General features: G+C 40.3%; 1 protein-coding gene and 1 pseudogene across 2 annotated transcripts; one reads left to right on the forward strand and one right to left on the reverse strand.

Annotated features, from left to right (window-relative positions):
* The first annotated feature begins 12,985 nt into the window (after positions 1-12,985).
* On the forward strand, positions 12,986-13,955 carry LOC133917921 (uncharacterized; annotated as a pseudogene).
* Positions 13,956-14,043: 88 nt separating this feature from the next.
* On the reverse strand, positions 14,044-17,221 carry LOC133917555 (uncharacterized). 2 transcript variants are annotated; one of them, XM_062361436.1, is made up of 5 exons: positions 17,013-17,221; positions 16,376-16,452; positions 15,882-15,967; positions 14,846-15,280; positions 14,044-14,768 (listed from the first exon to the last, which is right to left on the reverse strand). In XM_062361436.1, exons 4-5 carry the CDS (start codon positions 15,263-15,265, stop codon positions 14,202-14,204), a joined length of 987 nt encoding a protein of 328 aa, XP_062217420.1. In that variant the 5' UTR covers positions 15,266-15,280; positions 15,882-15,967; positions 16,376-16,452; positions 17,013-17,221; the 3' UTR covers positions 14,044-14,201. The 2 variants fall into 2 exon arrangements, with proteins under 2 accessions (XP_062217420.1, XP_062217421.1); XM_062361437.1 differs by lacking the exon at positions 16,376-16,452.
* Positions 17,222-18,877: the final 1,656 nt, after the last annotated feature.

The following is an 18,877-nucleotide window of genomic DNA, read 5'->3' on the forward strand; positions in this document are numbered from 1 at the left end:
GGTGAGCCATTGAATTGAAAATGAATAGAACATGCCGAGTGCTATAGGACCATGTCCTACAATAAAACTCACCACAGTGTCTCCCGTGCTTGTTACAGTGCCTCTTCTAAAGTAGAATAGCTACAGTATTTACCGTTGTGTTACTATTCACCTCTCACAAATATTGTTCTTTCGTGATTTCACCCGTCCGAAATCAGAGAATTTTAATCCGTGTTAAGTTAGGCCATGGATGTAATAGTTTAACTGGAATTGGGGCTCAACATTAGAGACCTTGCGGGGGAAAAAGAGAAATCAATCTTTGTACACAAATATAGAAGTAAAAAAAAGAATATTTATAGACTTTGAGAGCTAAAAAGAAAAACGTCCAAGGTGTAAAATCGTATTCGTACCAGTAGAAAGGACAGAAGGTTGGCGAAAGACGACATGGGAGTCAAGACGGTTGAGAAATTTTGCCAACCAAACGTCACCAGGTAGAGAGGGGAAAAATGCGTTATAAAAAGGGGACTTCGGTTGATTAGGCATAACCACATAAGAAAATGATTAGTGTATGATTATTTCTAACGGTTTTTTTTAGTCTCGTTTTTTTCTAAAGGGATTTTATTTTTTTACATTCTAATTGGTTTCTTCTATGCTTTTTTTTACAAAAGCATTCTCTCATCCCCTTTACATCAAGATTCTCTCTACTTTTCTTTTACGAATTCTTTTGAAGAAAAATCATTCTCTTTATACCGAGATTCTCTCTCATTTCCTTCTACAAATCCTTTCAAAAGAAAACTATTATAGATGAAAAAAAAATAAATAACAAAGAAACAGAGAGAAATTAGGAAAGAAATGAAATTAAGGAAATATGATTTGAGATGTCTTATGCATGAAGTACCACGGTCCAAACTGCAGCGAATGTGTGCCTGCGACATCACTAAAGGTGGCCAAATGTGCCGGGCTAAATGGGTCGGCATGAGGCACGACCATTTCGGCTTGGACTAGGCACACCACGACACGACGACTAACGGGCTAGGTTGGCACGGCACGACAGCTTGGGCCGTGAGTAGGCCGGAGCTGTGGTACGACGGGCTAGCACGGTACGACCCATTTAACTTTTTCTATTTTTATAATATCTTATATAATTTATGTAGATCTAATATCATATAAGATATGTGGTGCAATGATAGTGTGTTTGACTTTCGAGCAGAAGGTCATGTGTTCGATTCCAGATGAAAGCAAGTTTTTATGATTTTTTCTAATTTTTTACAGACTGACAGACCAAAAAGGGTCATCGGGCCTACCGTGCCGTAGACCAGTATGGCACGATCCGATCTTAAGTGAGCCATATCTGGGCTAGAGTCGAGACACGTGAGTCAGCACGACTCATTTAGCTAACATACCTAAACAGGTCGTGCTTCAATGGACTCATGCCGTGCCGGACCGGATCGCCCATTTAACCACCTCTGGACATCACCATTCAGCAATGTGCCATGTTGCGTTAACACGTCATGGAATCGCAATGGGCGGTTGAAACCAACTATATAAATGAATTTCCCAGATGAAATTTCCGTTCTTGACACTTTTGATTACGGTATACGTTCGCTTAAATTGTGAAAGATCGATTATCTAAGCATTATATTAACATGATTTTAATGATTAACTTCAACACAATCAATAAGACTAAAATTGTTTGCTAATATATACTACCAACGAAAACTTCATATGAGAGGCCTGATGTCTTTCATGATTTCTTTAAATATGTGCATTTTTTATCTCTAGATGTCCTAATCAGAAGCAGTGTGAAATAAGCCATACAACTAGAATAGTAAGAGATAGCTAAGTCTCTCTGACAGTTATAGTATGAACGCATCCTAGATAATATTAGAGACAGTTCACTGCTAAATTGTATAGAATACTTAGAATCGTGGGAAATATGCACAAACCCCCCCATAAGTCACTCTATTTTTGAGATTCACCCCCATAAGCCTTTTTGTTGCAAAAACCCCCCCAACAGTAATTTAGATTTGCAAAAGCCCCCCCAGCAATTGTTTAATGCAGAAAATAGGTTTTCTTTAATATAAAAAATATGTAAATTCTTTAATAATTTAGATAAAGGTTTTAAAAATGATTCCTTTGGTGAAATAAATAAAATAAAATATTTTTAATTCTATTAATCTTATATATATGTTTTTCAATGATAAAATAAATGTTTTAATTATGTCCCTTAGAGGAATAAGGATATAATTTTATTTATTATTTGTGTTCACAAATAACGACAAATCAATGGAGACTGATGCTAAATCTTGCCGAACTCTTTGCATCTACGGAAGAGAGGCCGAGCGCTGGAATGCGGCCAAGTGCCATGCCAATGGGTAGGCCGGCCGGACAAATTAGAGAAGATTCTCTTTATACCATTGTAACTTATATGTTTGCCTTATGTGTTATCTAAAATTAAAAACATAGAAAACCTAGAAAAATTAAAAATTCCCTTTATTTTCTAATTATTTGCCATTTTTCCATAATTAAAAATATAGAAAACCTATTAAAACATTATTCTAGATTTTCTAATTTTTTCTCATAATTAAAACATTTATTTTATCATTGAAAAACACATATATAAGATTGATAGAATTAAAAACATTTCATTTTATTTATTTCACCAAAGGAATCATTTTTAAAACCTTTATCTAAATTATTAACGAATTTACATATTTTTTATATTAAAAAAACCTATTTTCTGGATTAAACAATTGCTGGGGGGTTTTTGCAAATCTAAATTACTGTTGGGGGGGTTTTTGCAACAAAATTGCTTATGGGGGTGAATCTCAAAAATGGAGTGACTTATGGGGGGGTTTGTGCATTTTTCCCTAGAATCGTGGGTACAAAAGACCAAGCTTCTTTCACATTGTTCCTCTACCCCATCCATGAGAAATAAATGTGCCTCGCCTCGTGCACCGGCCAACATTTAAATCCCATTGACCGGCCACATCTCTCTCTAAAAAAACCAATTCATCCCTATTTTTCTCTATCCTTTATCTCCTTGCTAAAGGGATCGGTAATATTCTAAGAGAAGGTAAATTATAACACTTAAAATCTATTCAACTCTAAAAACTATATAAGATAAACCTATATCAATTGCTATCTAAATGTGCTTTAGATTTATCTAGTAAATCTACTCTACTAATCAAAATGCTTGCAACCTATCTAAAAAGGTAAATTGCAAGAATGTAAATACAGAAACGTAAATAAGATAGAGACAATAAACTCGGCATAAGGGATTTTTATCCCGTAGTATCGATGGAATAAATGTCACCTCTAGTCCACGATCAGCACCCGGTCATGGCTCTTGAGCCACCAAGTCATAAAGATAAGATCTCCACCCGGATGAGCCACCAAGCCACCAAATCAAGGTCTCATCACTAGTCTCTCTCTCGGTTTCTTGCCACCGTGATCACTTCGGAGCTTGAGCCACCAAGGCAAGGGTCTCCGTATCCCCGTGCACGTTTCTCGTCGCTGCTCCACACCAAGACAGAGGGTCAACAAGCTTACCGGCGAGTCACCAAGACTCTAAGGTGCCGGCGTATCAAGAGGTACAAGCTAGGATCACTCCTTGGTCCCTTCTTCAGGCTGCAGTACCTAGCTACAACTCACTCTAGGTCTATAAACACTAAACACTCTCTAATTTTATGCTTAATTACCTTAGATAATCACTTTAAGCACTTTGGTAGCTTGGATGTCTTCTCAAGTGTGTAGGAGCTTCCTCTAGACTCCAGCAGTATGCCACACCTTCAAATGACTGAGTGGAGGGGTATTTATAGCCTCAAATCGGTGCACTAGCCATTAACTCAATGACTCAAAAAAGTTATTAACACCGGATGATCCGGTGAGAATAATAATACTAACACCGGATCATTCGGTGAGTACACTCTCACAAACTAGCCGTTGGAACCCCACTCAAGCCTCTGTGACCCCTAGACACTCCGGTGTATACTTCATCTCCACCACCGGACTATCCGATGAGTTATCCTGAGCCATCCGAGCCAACTGCATCCCCTCTGTGTAAATTGCTACGGTGTTAGCATCCGATGCACATCACTTCATTATCGGACTATCCGATGCCTTGAACTTCGTTCTGCCTGTTTGCTCTATTCATTGTCCAGTGTAGCATTGCTTCATCATCGGACCTTCTGGTGTGTTGATCTTTGATCTTCCATGGTTGCAACCTTCTCTGGTGGAAATGCTCCGGTGTGTATCTTACTCTGATCATGGGGCTATCCGATGGGTTGTTCCATTCTGCCTTCTGGGCATAAACACTCCAGTGTTGCCATGCTTTGATCACCGGACTATCTGGTGAGGCTTAGCCTTCATTCTTCAACACGATACCCTTCTCTGAAAGAATTGCTCTGGTGAGTTCAACACCCAGAGCACCGGACCATCCGGTGAGACAGATCTTCCCGAGACTTCCTCAGTTCGACCAAACTTTGTCCTGGCTGCAGTGACTTTTTAATGTATTGCATCCATGAGACCTACTAACATATATTCTTAATAAACATGGTAGTCACATTAACTATATTATCATTAATCATCAAAATCATAATCATGGCCTAAAAAGGCTATTTTCGCTACATTGGCCACCACAAGCTCCTCCACCACTCCAATTGTTGTTGTGCATCCATCACACCTCCCCTGGTTCCAGCTGCGAACTATGGGAGATAGCAATTATCTTATATGATTACTTACCCGTGGAAGATAATATGTGGTAATCTCTAATGATATCACTGTGACGGCTCAGAAACCGTGTGAGATGAAGTCTTCCAAGCCATGTGAGATGAGCATTTGTATGGTACTGATACAAAGTTTAGTCTCATAAATACTATATGATGAACTTGGAATTTCAAACATCTCAAAGGGATGAACATCAAGATAAAAGAAGAGCTACATGAAAATATAAGAATATATTGTTTAGACAATTGATCATAGTGTTAAGAGCATCACTTGTGTAGACATATTTGTTTTATTTAGTTGTACTATAAAGAGGGGTTTGAGTTTAGCAGCTTGATTTAGTGTCCTTAAGTTGGTTATCTGATAGGTGATACACACTAGGTTTGACTAGCTCTAATAGATCAAGTTGAAGACACAAGACATCGAGGAAGAAAAGCCACAAAGATTGAGACTTTAGAAAGTTTGATTTGGACAATCCTCTTGGAAACCTAGTCATCGCATGATGTAGTGAGGTCACCTCATGATGCGGTGAGGCTTTGGAGAAGGCCACGACATGACGCGGTGGGTTCTAACAAGGCTCCAACAGTCGAATTGTATACTGTTGGAAAGGGGGTCACCATATATGATACGATGACTAAGAATTCTGGACATATTTCCCGAATGGTTAGTTTTTGGGGTTAACTATATAAATATCCACCCTTGGAGGCGTTCGCTCAGCTCCTTTGTAGCTGTGTGGGTGTGGGTCTCCACTTTAAAAAAAAGCTATATAAATATCCACCAGCATTTGAGGTTGTTTACTCCCACTACAAGGCATACACACATATTAGAGAGAGTTTGAGTCACTTGGAGTTGAAGATCAAGACAATTAGCAAAAGATTAAGGATTTAATTAGTTCTAATTTAGGCCTAGTGTACATCTAACTAGGTGATTGGCCTAGAGTTCGATCAAATTAATGATCCACACTTTTTACTCTTGGTGTTTGCATACACCTAAACGGCTTGACGACAGTGAGTCTTGCGAGACCCTCAACCGAGATTGTGGAGCGGCCGCAAGTATTGTAAGCGAGAGGAATGGCCTGTGTCAAAGCAGCGAAGCACTACCTTAGTGAAGATGAAGATGAGCATCCGGGTGCATCTAGTTGGAGATCCACTTGTATGTGGGGAGCTCTAACGGCTAGAGCCATAAAGTTATCCGACCAGGGATCTTAGCCCTTACGAGGGGTTCCAACATGGGCTAGTGGTGAGAGGCAACTCACCGATGCCACTAGAAAAAGTCGTTGTGTCAAGTTTACGCTATCTATCTCATCTACATTCCACACTTATTTATTGTATCATTTACTTTCCACATTTACCTTTTCTAGAATATTCACACATAGTTTGTAGGATTGGAACCTAGGGTGTAAAATTTTATTGCTATAGTGTAGCCACACCAAATAAATCTAGAATACATTTACATAGAAATTGATTTTAGGTTTATTTTGTTGATTTGAGCCGATTAGCTTTAGAATCTCTATTTCACCCACTCTTAATTCGTCACCGGTCCTTACAAATTGTAGTTGTTAAATATTTTTATTACTCCCTTTGTTCTCAAATAGATGATGTTTAGGGATGTGTGCAGTCAAACTTTAGAAACTTTGACAATAAATATACACAAAAGTATTAAAATTTGTGACATTGAAGTGATATTAGTATATTTGTGATGCAAAATACTTTCAAATGAATATATTTTCAATAACTTTTTATAACAAATAGTTAAAAATTAATGGTCAAAGACATACATTGGAAACTATATCAATGTCCTAAAAACAAGAAAGAACAAAGGTAATAGTTTCCTCAATGCTTTGTGCTCACCACGTTCTTACACCATGTTGAATACTAGTTTTGCACTCTCAGTTTTCTATTATAAGATGACACACACATACAAACACCACCACACACGCACATCACACTCTTGCACCCACGAATGTGGCTCCTATATATCTTGTGTCTAGAAATGAAACAATAGAAAGCGGCCCCTCCCCCCCCCCCCCCCCCGGCCAAAGCCTTCTATTCAAATTTTGGGCATGGAAGAGGAAGAAGGAAGAAGAAATAGAGGAGAAAAAGAAGAGAAACAAGAGGATGAGGAGGAAGATGAAGAAGAGGGAGAGCCCCCACACTTCATGGATCTAGATCCGCCACTGATCGAAAGCACTCGCATATGTGTAAGCCATAACCACTAGGATTTAAAACCTGATAGGTTGATTATATGCTCACACATTCACTATCCTAACAAGAATTTTGCACTCGCAAATTAACATTACCCACACCCATCGTCCCAAATAATCCAATACTTGAATGTTCAAAAGACTCAAAAAAAGAGAGAATTTCAAAAGAAAGAGGTGGCCATTTATCATGTTGAAGCACTTGCTAACTTAAATACCCAATACTTTAAGACTTGTGGAGTTGTTTTTTAACACTAGGTGGTGTATCACTTGCATACAGATTTGTGGATAGTGATGCATGAGCTGGTCTATACAATGAGACAATCTCGTGGTCTTGGCATCTCATTTGCGAGCCTAACAACCAATTATTCTTTCCCAAAGCCAAGAGCTCAAGACGGGGCATGTGACGAGATTCTAGTTGATTCTATACAGCCAGCCACATGCCAATTGCCATGCCCCAAATTCCTTTTCAAGATTCTACATGGGCCACATCATGTAGCTGAGATATCATATGATACGATACGATATATCAGGAGCATCTGCAATTTAAATTGATCAGGTTAGAGCATTTCCAGCAGCTCTTTCATCACACCCTTCGTCATGCCCTCTAGCCAAAATGCCCCAAAACTGGGCTCTAGTGGTTCCTCCATCACGCCGGCTATATCGACACGCCCTCCATCCCTAGCCTCTCTCACGCCAAATTTGGCAGCCCTCTTCCCCACACCATCCCCCAACCATCGAACCCTTGTTCGCTCTAGCCACCATCCCGGAGCTCTCACCCTCAACCTCACAACAGGACTGGTATGGAGCCGTGCCATCAACCGGAAGTAGGTCCCCATCTCACCCTCCCAGATCCAATGTTCTTGCTTGGTGCCGAGGGCCTCCACAGCGCCGCTGTCCACCGAGGGGCCACCGCACACACCACCACCATCCGTGACTCCACGTCTTCCTGTCCTGGACCTGCTGAGCAGCCGAGGGTGAAAGTGCATCTAGCCCTTATGTGTGGTTTTGGTAATTAATGATTGTAGAGAAAATGGTCCTATTAGGCTAAGATTGTGATTTTGATGATTAATGACAATATAGTTATTGAGACTAACATGTTTGTCAAGAATATATGTTAGTAGATCTCATAGATGTAATACATTAAGAAGCCACCGCAGCCAAGAAAAAGATTGATTGAATTGAAAAACCCTAGGAAAATTTGCCTCACCAGAAGGTCTGGTGCAGAGGAGTTTTCATCCCGGAGTTTCCCCATGAGGTAGTATTTATTTATGCTGCTTCCCGTTATGTTATCCTTTTGGTAATCAGTTGTTGTAGTTTCCAGCTATAAATTGTAGATACTCCTCATACCAGTGTTGTATTTCTAGATGCAACCTCCTAAGGGAAACTGGCAAAAATCCAAAAATAGGCAACAAACACCACCGTATTTACCAAAATAGATAACATATTGGTGTATTTGCAAATTTAGCATCTGTGTTCGGCACCTCAAACACAGAAAAATCGATTCCGGGATGTAAGGCACCGAAAACTCCTACATTCAGCTCCTGCCGAATACGACACTGTTTACTTGTATTCAGGTGCTGGATATGATAAACAGTGCCGTATTCGGCACCTCAGGTGTCAAATACAGGCTGGCTGCTCACGCTGTGGCGGGTTGGTGCTTTCAGTGCGCTCAGTCGCGTCGTTTCGCTTTTGTCATTTTTTAACCCACGTGTTGCCGTGTTTCGCTATAAAATGCGAGCGGAAATGTTTTATAGTACAATTTAGTTTTATCAGGGTACGAGCAAATAGATAAAGAAAGGAACTGGATGAATGAGTATGTGTAAATTTGTTTCAACTTAATTTTATTGACATTTTATTATTCATTTAATGTATTTGTGTAGGTAACTTTTTAGGAAAGTAACGTCATGAGGATACAAAATCTAATTTGTCGAACAATAATAGTTGTGAAGTACGATTATTATATAACTTGGTATAGACGTTACATATGCTGATAAACATTACATGCGATATGAGGTTTTTCGTCACTGTGCGAATGGACCCTAACCATAAAGAGATGACGACAACAAACGTTGCATGTACGGTACACCTAAAGACTAACTTAATAGGGTGCCACTGCTAAACCAAATATGCATTAGGGAATAAAAATAGATCGAGTTACAATAGATGCTCTCTACTAAGTGCATTTAGGATATTTGCCCTTTTGTAGGGCATCGGTGCCCTCCGCTTTAGCGCGACGGCCCATTTTCTGTTTCCTTTCCCTCTCTGCTTCGTGTGCCTCTGCCACGACGCGCTCCTTGGTTGCCTTCCTCATACGCTCCTCCTTCTGACGCTTGAGTCGTAGTTCCTTCTGCTGTTACTCGTACTCCTGGCATTCGTACACTTCCTTCCTCCATCGTATGCTCATATTGACCCACCGCTTCTGGTGCGCATTTTGCTCCATATCTAGCTATTCTATGAAGTCATAGATAGGTGGAGGATACTGGACAAATAAAACGAGATGGTAGATTAGTAAGACAATGCATGAAATCGTATGAAAAGTGCCATATTAGTGATATACGTCACTATACCGATGGGTACTTGTATGGTCCATGTCAAGGCTTGTCGTATTGATAGTTGTCACACATGAAGAAGCATATGTCATAGGTGTAGAAGATGTCTTAAGACTCGCGAAGCCTACAAGGGTTGCTATAGAAGCACATCGATGTAGTCTATCCATGAATGAGAGTGGAGTTAATTATGGTGGCTTGGGGCTGGTGCATGGACTGAGCACATGGGCTTGGCTAGGAGCTGGAGTATAGGATTCCCTGTGAAAGCTGTTGCTTAGTATGGTCATTTTATTCTGCAAAAGTTCAATAATGAGTTATTGTTGCCTCTGCATGGAGGTATAGAATCCTATAAAAGCATTACCTATGAAAGCTGTTGATTTTGAGTGTATGTAGAAGTAAAATCTATCCCTTTGATCTTAATCCAAAGTCGAAGACTACTTTAAGCATTCATCCTAAAGCAAGCACAATCCAAGATTGAACGGTTTATACAATCACATTGTTGATTTTTGAGTTGCAATTAATGTTAGTGAAAGGACAATGATGTCGTATAGAGGGAGGGGGGTGAATAGGCGTTTTAACAAAACTTCGCTCTTTTTACTATTTGGCCTAAACTTGCAGCAGAAATAAAGTAATGGATTTTTCATGTGAAAAATCTAAATATGCTAGACTTAACTAGTGCATAAACAACCTAAACTAATATGAAGCTTACAATCTTAACGTGAGACAAAGATTAATCAAATCAAGCAAGATAACTCTAATATGAAATTCTAAAATTACTGTTCATCAGAAGTTTTGCTACTACTCATCAGAAGTTCCGATTTTTCAAATCGAAAGTTCCGATCAGTTCAAAACAAAAGATTTCATAATTACAAAATTGACTCTATGCACATACAAACAAGCATACAAGCATGGATATCAAAGTAATACACAAGAGTAAGGAAATACAGAGATAAATGATTTGCTACCGAAGTTCGGATATCCACCGATATCCTACGTCTCTATTGAGAAAGCTTGGTCACACTTGAGATGGGATTTTTTTCAACCCTTTTCCTCACGAGGTTGCACACATGCACTCCTCATCTCCACTATGATCAACTCTTCCTCTACTCCGGAGATGGTGAGTTCTGCAACCACTTCCGAGCCTGCTCACAATCTTCACTTGAGGAGATTGCCGGTAATCCACTACCGAGCCGTCTAGGAGATGGTGGTCTCCAAGAGTAACAAAGTCCCAAACTCATGCATGATCAATACCTTGTGCTCAAACACACACAACCTATACGGCAATCCGTGGGCTACCAAAGCACCACACCCCTTACACACCTCTCTCTCTCCTCCCAAAGCCACTGAGGCTTGATTTTTAACATATCTTGTTAGAGAGGGAAGGAAAGCACTCAAGGTGGAACACCAGGTTCAAAATACCTCATAAGAGCAGCACAAAGCCTTCCAAGCAACCAGCCCTACGAAATGAGGCTAATGGGTATTTATACCCCACTCTGAAAAACTAGTCATTGAGCAGATTCTATAATAACTGAAACTTCTGATCGCTCGATCGGAACTTCTGATCCCAAGAATCCCAACGATTAGAAACTAGCCGTTACAGTATTTTTCCCAGCACATATCGGAACTTCTGATGCTTAGATCGGAACTTCCGATTAGCAACAACTCCTACTGGAAACCTAAGGCTTTGAGGATATCAAACAGTCTGATTTAGATCGAAACTTATGGCCCAAATATCATAACTTCTGATTATAAACTAATTAGCAAATCGAGAGCCCCAGATTCCTAAAACATCAGAATTTCTGACTGACATCGGAACTTCTGACCTTACACATAGTATCTTGCGATTTCAGCACAACTGACACTCTGAAAACAACGACAACTTTTGATTCTGAGTCCGATTTCGATGATTTTAGATTCTACAGAAAGCTTATTCAGAGGGCTACACATCCCAATTGAATTCATGATCTCAAGCAGATTTAATCAAAGCTAGGAACACTCTGAAGACTGATTCAGACACTTCCACACATTGTCCAAAGCTTAATCCCCTAAGATTAAACTAGAAACCGCATGGAACATACCAAACACCACTAAGGCTTGGCTATAACCACTTTTCACCACTAATTCCAACAACACAAAGGGTTAGATCTAAAACACCTTTTAAATATTCTAGACTCCTAAAGCAAACTCTCAACACAAACCCATCCCGCACTAAGCATATGGTTTGAGCACTCAACACAACAATCGAGCAACACTTTCGGTAGTCTCTCTTGATAGTACGACTATCGATCCTATAACCCGGTCTCCCACCAAACTCCTTGAGACAAGCAAAACTATAAAACCTATTCTAGTTATACCTTTGGCTTAAGCAATCCTGTCGGGCTTGACGAACACATCGTCCAAGCCTCGACTCTTCTCATAGCTCTTCAAGGCTCATCATCAACTCTCTTCTCTTCATGACAATGATCACCCTCGCTCCCATTTTGATATTTATTTGATCTTCTGAAAGCTTGATGAAGTTTACTTGATTGCTTCTCATGCACGAAGCATGGAAGCTTATCTCTTTTCATCATCTTCATCCGGTTACACCATTTAGGCATGAACCACAAGCATCAAACACACAAGTTGTCCACTAAGAGCATCTCCATCCGACCCCCTAAAATTGACCCCTTATATCTTCATATAGGGGTTCTCCCTATCCAGACTGACCCCCTATTTCTCTGTGCGCTCCAACCGACCCCTTAAATCTGACCTCCTATATTTCACTCACCCATATTTTAATACTATCCTTTAACTACCAAATTAATTGTAACGGCTATATTTCTAACGGTTTTTTTTCCAACGGCTATTTTTTGCAACGACTACTTTTTTTCAACGGTTTTTTTTCAACGGCTATTTTTTCCAACGGCTATTTTTTCCCAACGGCTACTCTTTTGTCCAACGGCTATATTTTTCCAACGGCTACTTTTTTCAAACGGCTAGTTTTTTCTAACGGCTACTTCCAACTCTATATAAACCCGGCCAGTCCCCTGTTGCCATTCACAAGTCCCACTCCCTTGTAGTTCCCTCTCTGATCGAAATGAGTCATCATTTTCTGGTAGATTCATCGTCGTCGTCAGAGGATGATGACGACGAACTCATTCTTGCTACACTACACCAAGCACACACTCAATATGCGCTTTTGAATGCTGCACGACCTGGGGGTTCTGTGCCTGGACGTCAGTATATCAACCGCAACAGAGAAGCCGGGCATTGGAGGCTATACGAAGACTACTTTTCAGATGCTCCTACCTACGGTCCAACTTTCTTTCATCGCAGGTTTGTAAATGATCTGTTTTTGTTTGTTCGTCATTTTTGTGCATCCTCTTGGGTTCGGCTGATTCTTATTACTTTCTTCAGGTTTAGAATGTCTCGTTCTCTATTTCTTCGCATACTGCAAGCTGTAGAACAACATGATGATTATTTTGTGCAGAAAAGAGATAGAATCAAACGTCTTGGGTTATCTCCTTTGCAGAAGATAACCGCAGCATTTAGGATGCTAAGTTATGGAGTAGCAGCAGATGCTACTGATGATTATATTCGGATTGCAGAAAGTACTGCTATAGAGAGTCTTAAAAGGTTTGTGAAAGCTATTGTTAAAATCTTCGGTGATGAGTACCTGAGATCCCCAAATGATAATGATACAGCTAGATTACTTGCAATTGGAGAGCAAAAGGGTTTTCCCGGTATGCTTGGGAGCATAGATTGCATGCATTGAAAGTGGAAGAATTGCCCTGCAGCATGGCAAGGTCAATTTACAGGTCATGTTCACGAGCCCACCATTATTCTAGAAGCCGTTGCTTCACATGATCTTTGGATTTGGCATGCCTTCTTTGGTTTACCAGGATCTCACAATGATATTAATGTTCTGCACCGTTCTCACCTATTTGCAAATCTAGCTGAAGGGCACGCTCCAGAAGTGAACTACACCATTAATGGTCATAATTATACAATGGGGTATTACCTTGCAGATGGCATATATCCTCAATGGGCCATATTTGTTAAGCCAATACCATCTCCACAAGGGAATAAGAGGAAATATTTTACGAAAGTACAAGCAGCGGTGAGGAAGGAGGTGGAACGAGCATTTGGAGTTCTGCAATCTCGTTTTGCCATTGTTCGTGGGCCAGCAAGATTTTGGGATCAAGACACACTAGGACAAATCATGACAGCTTGTATCATCATGCATAATATGATCGTTGAAGATGAGCGAGATGCAGAAGGTGACCACCATTTCGATGGGATGGGAGAAGTTGTGACAGCTTCCCATCGTCATACGGCTGAACTGCAAGCGTTTCTTCGAACTCATCTAGCCATTACTAACAGGGAAACTCACTCACAGCTTCGTGATGATCTAGTCGAGCACCTGTGGGAAAAATATGGAGGGGTATAGTGTATGTAGTTGTACCAATATAGTCGGTACCTATCATGTAATGTTTTAATTATGTATGCACTTGTAATAATGTAGTCAGTACCTATTATGTATGCTGTTGTAATAATGTATGGTAATATATGCAGTTTTTTCATCACACAACAACTAACATAGATAGTCCATACAACAAACATAGATAGTCCATACAACTGACATAGATAGTCCATACAACTAACATAGAGTTCGTACAACATACTTAAAGTTCATACAACATACTTAAAGTTCATACAACATATTTAAAGTGCCAACAAAATACTTAAAGTTCCATATATGAAGTAGCTCAACCCGAGCCTGTGCCAAACCACCGAGCGATGATCTCATCCTGCAAACTCGTATAGTATTGTCGTTGTCGCTCACTCATACCACTAAGATCCATATTCATCACCTTATCATCTTCAATCCTTCTCCTTAACGCAATATCTTGTTCCTTCAGTTCAATCTTTTTCTTCTCAAGTGCAAGTCTCTCATCATAGCGCTCTTTTTTTGCAACCTCTTTCAGGGCTTCTGCCTCTTTCTTCTTAGCCCACATGTTTTCCAATGCTTCCATGTAAAGATTATCTCCATGAGAGACAGGATTTTTACCTCGCCGTTGTCGCTCTTTCTCCGCCTTCCTACCTCCTGGCCTAACCACAGGCTCTGAAGTATGACCCTCCCCATCATCCTCTAGATGACTCTCGTTGGTCTCAGGAGTGGACGACAGACTTCCAGTGCTGGATGTCTTCTGTTTTTTCTGAACGCACCTATCCTTCCACTTTTGCTCGTGCTGCAAGATATTCCAACAATGCAACAATCCGAACGATCTGCCCTTCGGGTCTTTTGACTTATACAATTCACATGCATGCATTACCTAGACATATAAATACGCCTTATTAGACTTGCACCAACATATGAAATGACAATCAAATAAAGAAAAGAACATTATACCTTATCTTGTTCTGTCACGCCGCTTTGCCTCCTGTTTTGAATTTGGACATAACATCCACAAAACCGGTTAACACCTTCTAGTATGATAGACCAACGGTGCTGGAGAGAATTGGAATTACGATCAGATGCAAAGTCCTTGTTCTTGTGAAAATAATCAGTAATTATTTGCCAATACGTAGCACGGGATTGTTCATTCCCTTGTATAGCATCCAAACTAACTTCTAGCCATGCCGACACCAACATGTTGTCTTCTTTTACACTGAAATTTTTTGATCTAGCCTTTTTTGCTTTTTGGGATGCACCAGCTTCTACATGTGGCAGTTGTTTCTCCTCATGTGGGCTTACAAATTGACTATCATCCCAATACGGTCCATTGTCTTCAATATTTTGTTCACTCATCAATTCCAAAAAACCATCCATTGTTATAACCTGCACCTACATAACACAAATTGAACCATGAAACTAATTTCTAGCATTGCAAAATAAACTAATTATGGATCTGCTCATGAACACTGGGGAACAACCCGGGTGTAAGTATGTGTAGTTGTTTCAATTAAATAGCATAGTCTTGAGACTTAGACGTGTGTTTGCTTCAGTTCATAAGTAACCAGCCAGATATCTTCCGAATATTGTCCTTAGTTGTTTAATGGTGGAATATGGTACCTTGTTTGTTATATTAGACAGGATATGTGTCTATACTGGAGTTAGGAATCATGTAAGAAATGCTTATTTAAATTGCATATATTTTTTCCCCTCCAAATAAAATATTTGATCATTATTTTGCACTATGTTTTGGCAAGGTCATCTCATTTGGACGATGAAGCTAATCTGAATACACTGACTGCTAACTTAGAAATCTTCTTAGGAACACTCCATCAGCAGCCTTTTCTCCTTTTTTCTTTTTTCCCCCAAAGCATTGAGTTTAGGAAAACTTTCCATTGTCACCGTAGTGGACGATAAGACTGAAATGTACACACTTTTTATTATGAACATGTATAATTGCATTTTTACCATGAGCAAAGTTTAGGATTAGTACCTTTGCCTCGATCACATTTACAATTCCTTCGTAAGGAATTCTTGCTTTATTACTCCTGTGATTCTTTCTCTGACAGCCGGATTAATCTTGAAAAAAAATACATTTCCATCAGGAAGTTTTTCAATGGATCTAGCACATTCACCGGGGAACAAAGACAAGATTATTTGGGAGCATAAATAAATAAGCAGATGCGAAATTGATATATGATCTCAAGTCGTCTGTGGGGTAGCAGGAGGGGCACGGCGCGGCTACATGATATACATGGCATACTCTTTTCATGATTGAGTAAAAGCACAATTTTCATATAAAGATTGGGTAGCAGGTTCACTGAAACTATTGATCATTACAAAACAGAATTGTCAACTGCAAAACCATAAACTCAACACTAACTATGTTGTAGGGAAAAGGGGGAAAATGAAACTTGCAATAGCAGATCAGGGCACCCGATGATGAGAATTTTTGGGATAAAATGAAATTCATATAGAAAGACTGACCTCGCTGACTAGAAGACCAAAAGTTGCTTCAGAAATAACAGCTCTAACTGCTTCAGTAGATCCAAGAAGAGGAGCGCCTGAAAGCACAGGGAAAAACGATAGCATGAAGATAGGAAATAATGATGGTACTGAATTAAGGCTCAAATAACATGCGGTACTGCTAATCTTTTTCAAGAAGGACCATCATCTTGCTCTGCTGTTCTGTGCTTGGCCGATAGAAGAAAGGAGGAAGAAAGGACCAGCTGCTGCTCCTTGCAGCCGAGAAAGAAAAAGGAAGAGACCAGGAGGGAGAATGAGGGAGATGGGGGCTGGGAAGAGGAGGTTCTGGCATCTCCTTTGTGGTGGATCTGCGCAGGGAGGAGGGAAGTGTTGTTGTTGTTGCTCCGGTTGTGCTCAGCCGAGTGTGAGAGAGGGTGGGCAGAGAGAGAGAGAGAGAGAGCAGCATGGAGAGGGGCAGCAGGGAGGTGGGTGAGGAGATAAGATGGAAGCGCCGGGGGGGGGGGATGGAGGTCGTCGGCGGAGAAGCCAAGTTCGCCGGCGGCGAATCGTCAACGACGAATTGCGACCGTGTCGGCGGATTGCGAACAAGGAGTACCAAACCGAGCAAGAACAGGAACCGGAGGGGCAGCAAGCTCACCTTGGGGTTGGGGATGGATCTCGACCGCTTGCTCCCAGGCAACAGCCAGCCGGACAAGGTTCTGCGACTACAGGGCCGAGTGAGCACTGCGTGACCTCGCCCACCTGCACGGGCTCCGGAAACACGAACGACGCCGCCTCCTCCTGCTCCTTCTCTTCCTCCTGCTGCTTCTGCTGGGGCGGCTTGGGAGGGGCGGAGACGGGGGCGGGGGCGGGTGGCCCAGGGGGCGGCGGAGCGGGTGGCCAAGGGAGGAGCTGGTGCGGGGCAAGCCGCGTCGTCGCCGGAAATGTCCGTGGCGGGAGGGAGCGACGGGAAGGAGAGGTCGTTGACGGATAGGGAGTCGACAGCGGTTCCTAAATCTGAGGGTCGACGGAGGTGAAATGGGGATCCCTCAAAGATGAGGAGGCCGATGAGGGATCGGTTGGAGAGACGTTCGAGCGTTTTTTTCCTAAAAAATAGGATGAGGGGTGAGTTGAGGGTTTGGTTGGAGATGCTCTAAGCTTGTCTTGATTTTGCTCTTCTGACTTGGTATGTTCAATATCTCAATTCAACTCGTGCCTTCTTATGAAATCTAAACCCAACTCACCCTCAAGCACAAAACACATGGGTTAGTCCATAAAACCTAATTGATAATATTATACCTTTACTTGATCTCCACAAGTAACTTAGCCTTTTTACTTATTGTTAATCTTCTTCAGCTTCTCATTCATCTCATGAGCATCACTAAGAGCTCAATGACAACAATGTATTTCTTTTGATCTCATGGTATTCTTCAATGAAACCATGCTTCATTTCTTATACATCTCCCATAGAATAATCCTAATAATAATTTTCAACATAATTGTTAGTCCATAGGTATTGTTATCACTTACCCGAGCATCACTTAGAGCTCATTCATCTTGATGGATATCTCTCCTCCATGCATCACATATGAAATAACCTACTAACAATTCTCGACAACATTGTCAGTCCATAAGTATTATCATTAATTACCAAAACCACACTTAAGGTCTAGATGCATTTTCGATCTCTCCCATTTTGGTAATTTATGACGATCTCACTAGATGGTTATATTTTAAAATTTAAAGTTCTTACTATACATCTAATCCAAAAATCAAATGTATATTAAGAACAAGTTTGGGGAACATCACACATCAGAAAGACATTTGAGGTTAGCAAAACTAGCTTTACTAGCATCAAACACCATAAAGGTTTTGATATTAGTAGAACTAAACATATGTATGTAGTAAACTCCCCCACAATCTATACATGTGTAAATGAATCTTGAATATCATTGCATATATTGTCTATTTCAAATTTTGGATGGAGTTTCCTTTATACATATGAAACAATCATGGGAATATATATATCAAAGTGTATATGTAATGCAAAGCAAACAACTTCCAAAAAAACAGTTGCATGGTTTTGCTTTTAAACACTCCCTCATTTGACATCCTCTTTACAAACATAACATCTATTACAAATTCTCCTCCATAAGTAAATTTTCCCCTATAATAAAATCTCTCTTATAAAATATAACATCTAGTCTAAATTCTCCTCCAATTGACATCAATGCTAAAATGAAATCATCGAAACAAATTCTCCCCCAATTGACGTCAACTTGGTAAGAAATTTGGAGGATTTTTCCAAAAAGAGAAAATTTTCCTCCAAAGCACATTAGCTCTATCCCACAAAAGGAATAATCAAAGGCTAGTGTATGACCATATATAGTGTAAACTCCTCATGATATGTATATTTCATATTAGCTCTATCCCACAAAAGGAATCATCGAAGGCTAGTGCATGATCATGTATAGTGTAAAATCCTCATGATATATATATTTCTCATAATTTGAGTGAAACTAA

The sequence above is a fragment of the Phragmites australis genome, chromosome 5 (genome assembly GCF_958298935.1).
Source record: "Phragmites australis chromosome 5, lpPhrAust1.1, whole genome shotgun sequence".
NCBI lineage: Eukaryota > Viridiplantae > Streptophyta > Magnoliopsida > Poales > Poaceae > Phragmites > Phragmites australis.